The sequence below is a fragment of the Pygoscelis adeliae genome, unplaced genomic scaffold, assembly GCF_000699105.1.
Source record: "Pygoscelis adeliae isolate BGI_AS28 unplaced genomic scaffold, ASM69910v1 Scaffold121, whole genome shotgun sequence".
Taxonomy (NCBI): Eukaryota; Metazoa; Chordata; class Aves; order Sphenisciformes; family Spheniscidae; genus Pygoscelis; species Pygoscelis adeliae.
The window spans coordinates 6,796,154-6,803,963 of NW_008824359.1; the positions used below are offsets into that span (position 1 = coordinate 6,796,154).

Here is a 7,810-nt window from a genome sequence, read left to right on the forward strand (position 1 = left end):
TGAGTCCCCATCCCTGGAAGTATTTAAAAGATGTGTAGATGAGGCGCTTAGGGGCATGGTTTAGTGGGCATGGTGGTGTTGGGTTGATGGTTGGACTCGATGATCTTAGAGGTCTTTTCCAACGTTAATGATTCTATGATTCTATGACCTCGGTCATGTTGTTTCTAGGTGCATTCCTAGTTGCTTGAAAACAAGTCATATGCTGAGACCATTGGTCCTTACTGCACAACCCAGGTGTGTCAAGAGTGTTCTCCACATTTCTCATCAGGTTGGAGAGACTCTTCACTCTCCCAAAAAAAGAAATGGTGGCTTTTTACAGCATTTGGTTTGGCTTAGCTACAGTTGGCTAGGCACCTTGCTGGAACTTCCAGGTGAAATCCTCTCATCTGTGTCACGTACAGAGCAGATGAGAAAGTCGTAATGGTCCTTTGGCCCCAGAGTCCTGTGGAAAAGCTTCCAAGCTCTTGTCTTCAGGGGTGGAATATATCACTATTTCCTCTTCTGTTTCAAGGAGAGGAAGGGTGATGGGAATGGGAAGAGCTTCAGTTTAGTTTAAGCTTATCTAGGTTTCTCAATTTTGTATCTAAACGCAGATGAGATTTCCATTTTATCACTCAGAATGTGAATTCATTTCAATTGGACTGGGGTGAACCAAAGTTTAGCCATTTCACAGTTAGGCCAGATTAATTCAAATACCACAAAGCTATGCATTCAATGGATATGGGAAGATGAACCATGAAACACTATTAGCTTTCTGGGTTTCTGGAATAAATATACCTGCACTTGAACTTACTATTCCCAAATGAAACTAGTCAGGAAACTGGTTGCCTCCACAAAGAACCAAAGAAAGTCTGTCACTTGAAGAAACTTGCCCTAGTGCTTTGGAGTACACACAATGTGTCCAGCCATATTATGTCTTTTTTGTCAGATGAAGACCTTGGTAGTGAAAGTACAGAAGAACCGAAACATGCCATGAAAAGCAAGAAGCAGAAAACAGACATCCCCTTAGAGCCGGTCTGGCATTCAGACCTACCAATCTCTGAAGCTGTAGGAGGTTCGATAGCTACCAACTTTGGCTCAACTCTTAGGAAGACGCCTTCTCCTGTGCTGGCATTGAGTGCGAAGCCATAAGGTCTTACCAGTAGCGTCAACTGGTAGACTCCGACTGGCAGCGTCTCCATCTGGCAAACCACTTTGGTTTGATTCAACATTATGACATGGCACGTTGTGTTGTTCACCTCCACCTGCAGGGCTGGCTTCTCCTCAGTGAAGCCAGCTCCCCTGATAACTACTGTGGCCTGGGACCCATCATCTGAAGGAATATAATCAACAAGATTACTCATGAATTTGAGTAGCAATGCCCAGGATTTACTTTCAACCAACAGTTAAAAATTTTTACCGACTTTATCAGAACATCCTAAAAACTACACCACTGATGATCTCTCATTTTCCCCCATAATGCCTATTCCTGCCTGTTCCTGTCCAGCTATTACTTTTTTCCTTAATTTTTTATTAACAATAACTTGAGCCAAGAGCCACCTTTCACTTTAAGCACCAAGCCTACCACAGTTTCTCTCCCCTTTATGTCTCTACCATCTTCATGTTGCTGTAAAAACTTCTGTGCTACATACTTTAAGACTGGAGCTGATCAGAAGTGCGCCACTAGAAAGTGGAGTTTCCATAAAATCAGACATTTCCAAAAGAATACACACACACACACACCCCCAAATCATCAGCATCTGACACATCTTTGTAACTAAACAGTGTTTTTGCCATTTTGTTCAGACACAAAGCCCCATTACCTGACGAATACTCCACGTCACTGACTAAGGGTGTCAATTCCTGGCTGAACTGGAAAGAGCACGAACCAGAACAGTTTGCAGGGACATCATTCACCACCACCACCAGCTGGAGACAGAGAAAAAGGTTATCTTAAAGCTGGGAAGGGAACAGAGGTGTTTCCCAGAGCCACATCTACCCGGTAGACCTGCAGAGCGGTGCTGGTAGCCACACTGAGCTACCGAGAGCACTCTGACTGTGCCAGCACAGAGCACCGTCAGACAGCAGTTTATACTGCTGCAGTCTCATTACAAATTTAATTGCAAGGCTTGCTAGGGCTCAATCTTAGGCAAAGGTGAGCACAGCTTTGGAAGCTGTATCGCCAGCCTTTCTTGGTGTCTGCAGGATCCTGTCTCCCATCTTGCTGGGACCCACAGCTCCTCCCAGCTCCTGTTCTTCTCGTCACCCATTGAAGACCCTGCTTGCCATACTCCACTTCTTCCCACCCCACCTTGAGAACAAGTTTATTATGTTTAAAGCACCCTGTAAGACTAATTAGAATGAATCCCAGAATGTTTCTTGTCAGCATGCAGCCCTCAATTTTATTTTCTTTTTCCCTTGTTATTCATGCTGAAACAAGAAAGCTGGGCTGTCACCTTGATTATTTAACAAGAGATATCAAGAGATATCTCTTCTGAGATCTTGATATCTCAGAAGAGTCAACTGGCAAAGCATAGGGCATAGGAGACCCCCTCTTCATCTCTTTCACAGGTATTAAGGGTGTGCCAGGAGAGTACACCAACGCCTGCAAAAAGCAAAAGCAGACTGTCTCCAAGAAACACAAGGAGCACAGGGTTGCAAAGTACTCTGCTTGAATAGAGACACAATAATTGGAGGGACATTTTTACACTTGTTGCTAGCAGAAGTCAGAATAAACCTTCAAAAACAAAGAGGAAATCTGATTGCTGCTGCTGTTCCTGTTTCATTTGGTCTATTCGAGGGTATGTCTGCACCACAGATGGCAGAGATATCATAGGTGGTTGAGCCACTGGGAGCAGGGCAGTCCTCATGTCTGGGGAACAGGCTCACCAAAAAAGCAGCATGACCTAGCCCCAAATGCACCCCAAAGCACAGCTGGGCTTTGAGCACATCCAGCATCACCCTATTATTGCTACAGTGCCCAGCAGTCTTTGCTGGAAGAAAAGCCAGCAATGTGCACCGCTCTGCAACATCTGAGAGCAGAGTTTGCAACACGTTTGTCCATCCAGCAGACTCATTCAGCCAGGAAGCCCTCCTTGCTCCCTTTTCACACATGAAGAATTGAGATCCACAGAGGCTGAGGGACTTGCCTAATTCACAGACTAGTACCACAGCCACCATCTCATTTATTTTGCCTATCAGTATAACAGCTGGAACACTGCAGATGAATGGTGTCATTCCCAAGTTTGGTGACCAGCACCGTAGGACCCAGCAAGGGTGGCAGTCCAGAGACGTCAGCCCTTGGCCACTGCCTCAAAAGAAATAAATTGTCTTCCATCACCCATGATGACCATTCTCCCCACCTGCAATAGCTCTTGGAGGAAAAGTCCTGCTGCACAAACCAGGGAGATGAATCTGACTGATTTATGGCAAAGCATAGAACAGTAGATTTCTGAAAGGATTTAGTGGCAGAAGTAGGTACCTGAATACCTGTGAGACTCCTGGATCTACACGACCCAGGTGAATCAATAGGAAGTGTGACAACACATGAACTCACCTGTGTTTTGTTATTGAAGGTAGCAAGCATGTCCCCAAATATTGGCCCAAGAAACACACCCCCATCATAAACCACACGACTAGAAACAGTTGGCTTCAGACCAGTGAGGTTTTCAGCAGAGACCTGGCAAAGAACAAAGAATTTAAATTTCTCACCCTTTTCCATCCTGTGATTTTAAATTAAAACCGTTCCCCCAGAGTTCATACAGAGTCATTACAAGGCAGCAAATAACTCCTAGAAACCTATTCTCAAGCTTTTCCCATAACTCCTATCTCCAGGTCTAAATCTTCATCATCCAAGACTTCACAACACCTCCCTGTTTCCATCCTCACATTGCAGGCAAGAAACTGAGGCAAACAGATTCAGGAACCAACTTTGCAAATGAACTTCCAATACTCAGTGATATCATTTGGAATTAGGCATGGAAGTAGCTTTGAACATCTGCTTCTCAAAGACATGACTTTGGGTGAAAAAAGGACCTGTGCTACAGCTGAAGATGCAGCTTAAGATTTTTTCACCATCCAGGCTTTGAGTATGAGAATTCATTGCTTTGTCAAAGATAATTTTACAGTTTTAGAAGCTGATATACAAAGAAATACTTTTTCAGGAAGGAAGCAGCTCAGTCTTCTACTTGAAGCAAAACTTAAACGATAAATCTTGTGATGGGAGAGTGTGAACTGAACCTTCATCTGAGACTTATGAGAACCAGATATGAACCCATAAAGAATAGTTCTCAGAAAAAGACCTTCTTGGCCCATAAATGATGCCACAAACCTGTACTGAGCTCCGGTTGCTGTACTGAAATATTATTGTGATTATAACAGATTTCATTTCAGTATAGCAGTCCCTTTATTTTGCAGAGCTGCAACAAAGCACAGAAATTACATTCTAGCCTCCTCATTTTGAAGCACAGGCTCTGAAGATGTAATTTCTCCCCCCGTAACTGCAATTGTTTTTTTAATCATCTAATCTGGAATTTGCTTAAGCTGCTGTTCCTAATAGGAGGATAGATTGCCTAAGGTCCCATGGGTGTTTTCATAAAAACAAACATTAGGAGAGTGACTCAGCCAAGGCCAAAGGCATTGAATGGGGTTCAAAGTGGGTGTTAGTAAAAGAAATTACTTACACTGATAACATTGGGCAAGTCCCCAGTTTTTGTTTTCCAAGTCAACGTCCAGATGCTTTCATAGCAAGAGTTTGAGTCTTTGGTCACAATGAAGTCACTGGTGTTGAAGTACGGGGCTGTAGAATTATCTGTGTTTTCTTGCAAAAGCTTGCGGAGATGGTGGGAGGAGATGTGCACTGAAACATCTGCAAAAGACATTAGAAAGCAGTGGATTTCCTCATCCCTAGGAAAGCATATCTACCTGCTCCTAGAAAAGAAAGCTGTTTCATTATTAGTGCAAGGCTGTTGTGGTTCAAACCTCTGCAACTGCCAAAAAGCAGCAGTGGGAAATTTACTGGATCCCAAATGCCAAAAGATCTGCACTACTTAATAGCTAAGAAAACCTAGAAACTTCTTTCCAGTTGGGACCATCAGAAATTTTGTCTAAGTAATACTTTTAGTATTACTAAGTCATGTTCCTTCAAAATAGAAAAATTGGAAAGTTCCTAGGTGGGGGTGGGGGGGAAGTCAGTCTATGAAGAAGACTTTGTAGAGTCCAATCCCAAATAAATGCAAATGATGTCCTATTTCTTTTGATATAAATACCCATAGCCAAAGCTGCAGGTACAATACATCTCCCTAAACCAATTCATAAGAAAGAGGGGAAAGCACAACACCTGGGAACAGGGCAAGAGTAACGGAGTATGTTTTTAAAAGATTGTATTCAAAGCAGGGCACTACTGAGACAGCCTTCAGCTGTTGCAGGAAAATCCTAAATGACAACATGGAGGAAAGAGTTATTTCATGAATATTCTAAGGTTACATTTTCCTGTTTTATGATTTGACTTTATAACTGAATCACCAGTTCCTCAGTTAAGAAATTTATCATTGGCCTTGCTCATATTAACCTGCTCACTTTCATTCTAAGCCTCTTTGAATATTTAAACCAAACACAAGAAAACCTAGCACATCTAAAGGGTGACCAAGTCAAGCAATTCTATGCACAAAAGCTTTGTGGTATCTGCAAACCAGTTACCAATCCTGGTAATCCTAGAAGAGAATGAATTTCCTGGTAACCTGCATGGGTCTTGTCATACAAGACGACCAGAAGTACACATGCTGGAGAAATATCAGTGTAATGAAACCTTGGGATGCAAAATCCCAATTCAGGATCTGATCCAAAGTTCTTTAACATTAAGGCAAATATTTCATAGTGGCTGTACGCATTTGTCCTGGTTTCGGCAGGGATAGAGTTAATTTCCTTCCTAGTAGCTGGCACAGGGCTGTGTTTTGGATTTAGGATGGGAACAAAATTGATAAGGCACCGATGTTTTAGTTGCTGCTAGGTAATGCTTACACTAGCCAAGGACTTTTTAGTTTTCCATGCTCTACCGACTGAGCAGGCTGGAGGTGCACAAGAAGCTGGGAGGGGGCACAGCCCAACTGGCCAAAGAAACATTCCATACCATGTGACGTCATGCTCAGTACATAAACTGGGGGAAGCTGGCCAGGGGGGGCCGCTGCTCAGGGACTGGCTGGGCATCGGTCGGCGGGTGGTGAGCAATTGTACTGTGCATCACTTGCTTTGTGTATTATTATTATTATCATATTATTATTATTATTATTATCATTTTATTTCAATTATTAAACTGTTTTTATCTCAACCCACGAGTTTTTCTCACTTGTGCTTTTCCAATTCTCTCCCCCATCCCACCAGGTGGGGGGAAGTGAGCGAGCGGCTGCGTGGTGCTTAGTTGCCAACTGAGGTTAAACGGTGGAAGCATTTTGGAACAATCCCATACCTAACATCTAGAAATACTGCCTTGCCTATAATCCTTAACTTCTGTCTTGAAGGACATCAAATGAAAAGACCTAGCAACTATTGCAACGGGTTTAACCTGCCAGCCTGTACCCTGAGCATTTCAAAGGTTCAGTATTGTCTCTTCTGCAGTTGGCTTCCTGCAAAGAAGGTCCAGGACCTGTACTTGCACCTTCTCTTACCTGATATCACTGTATTGGCCAAGTGGATGCGGAAGGTCCCTCCAATAGGTGGAGATGACTTCTGCAGTCTCTGAATGGTGAGGCTGACTCTCACATCCTCCGTGGAGACATAGAGGTGGCCATACTCCTTAGAGCCTTCCCCAAGCAACGCACCTCTGTGTGACAGAGAGGGTTCACATGAAGGCATTAGCAGTCAAGGCCCCCACTCCTCACACTCCCATGGCACCAGCAGCAGAGGGACGCCTATGGGAACAACGCTCTTGAAGGACCTCAGGAGAACATGTTCAGAGCTCAAACAGAATTGAATACCCCCAGCTTATACCTATATAACATAGGCAATGCACACAACAGAAAACGGTGGAAAACCACCTTTTTTAATTACGGTAGAAGAAATAGTTCATACACCACCAAGCACAAGCAAGTCCTGCCCCTCTACTGGTGTTTTTAAAAGACCAATTCAATGCAGCCTGGACAGCAGCTACAACATCAAAGCAAAAAGATTTCCTACTTCATCCTGTAGTCTCCTCGAGTCTATCAAAACCTTAACTCCCCTGAGTTACAGCGATATTTCATATTAGAGTTCACCCAAAGCCCGATTTCTAAAGCTTAAAATATTTTCTCCCTTGCCACTAAAATTCTCCTTTTTCAAAGGAAAAAGAGACTCTTTGTGGTACAACGATGCCACCGTGTGGTTAAGTGTCTGGATAACAGCTAAAGTCTCTCAGACCTCAGCCGTGGCTTCTGCAGAGCAAACTTCGAGAATACAAAACCAAAGGGACCACTGAGCCTGCTCGTCTGATGTACAGCCAGTACATCAGATTTTTAGCTAATATCCCTGTCCCGACCGCAGCAAGTTATATTAGAGCACAGCAGGTGCTCAGTTAAGAGAAAGAGCCAGGTTTGTTTTGAAGATATCCAAAGACAGTGATTGGCCCACCCGTTTTTAAAACATGCACCGATTTCTGTTTTCAGTCTTCCTGGCTTCAGCATCACACACTGGCTTCTCTTATATCTTCCTCTGTGAGATGCAGAAGCCCACCAGTGCTAAGCACTATTTTTTTTTCCTGGTGAAAGGTACTGTGATCAATCCATTTCTTAATCTTTTTATAAGCTAAACAGATTGAGCTTCTCAAATCTTTCTCTCCTAGGCATTTTCTTCATTTCCATAA

The 7,810-nt window shown here is 43.4% G+C and overlaps 1 protein-coding gene across 1 annotated transcript in view; it reads right to left on the reverse strand.

The window, feature by feature from the left end:
• Positions 1 to 7,810, reverse strand: part of PKHD1 (polycystic kidney and hepatic disease 1 (autosomal recessive)) — a 279,334-nt gene that overhangs the window by 242,284 nt on the left and 29,240 nt on the right. The window contains exons 23-27 of the mRNA XM_009319748.1: positions 6,642 to 6,796; positions 4,662 to 4,846; positions 3,536 to 3,658; positions 1,803 to 1,908; positions 1,034 to 1,312 (exon numbers count right to left, since the gene is read on the reverse strand). Of these exons, the coding sequence (XP_009318023.1) occupies positions 1,034 to 1,312; positions 1,803 to 1,908; positions 3,536 to 3,658; positions 4,662 to 4,846; positions 6,642 to 6,796 (848 nt within the window). The remainder of the gene's footprint in view (positions 1 to 1,033; positions 1,313 to 1,802; positions 1,909 to 3,535; positions 3,659 to 4,661; positions 4,847 to 6,641; positions 6,797 to 7,810) is intronic.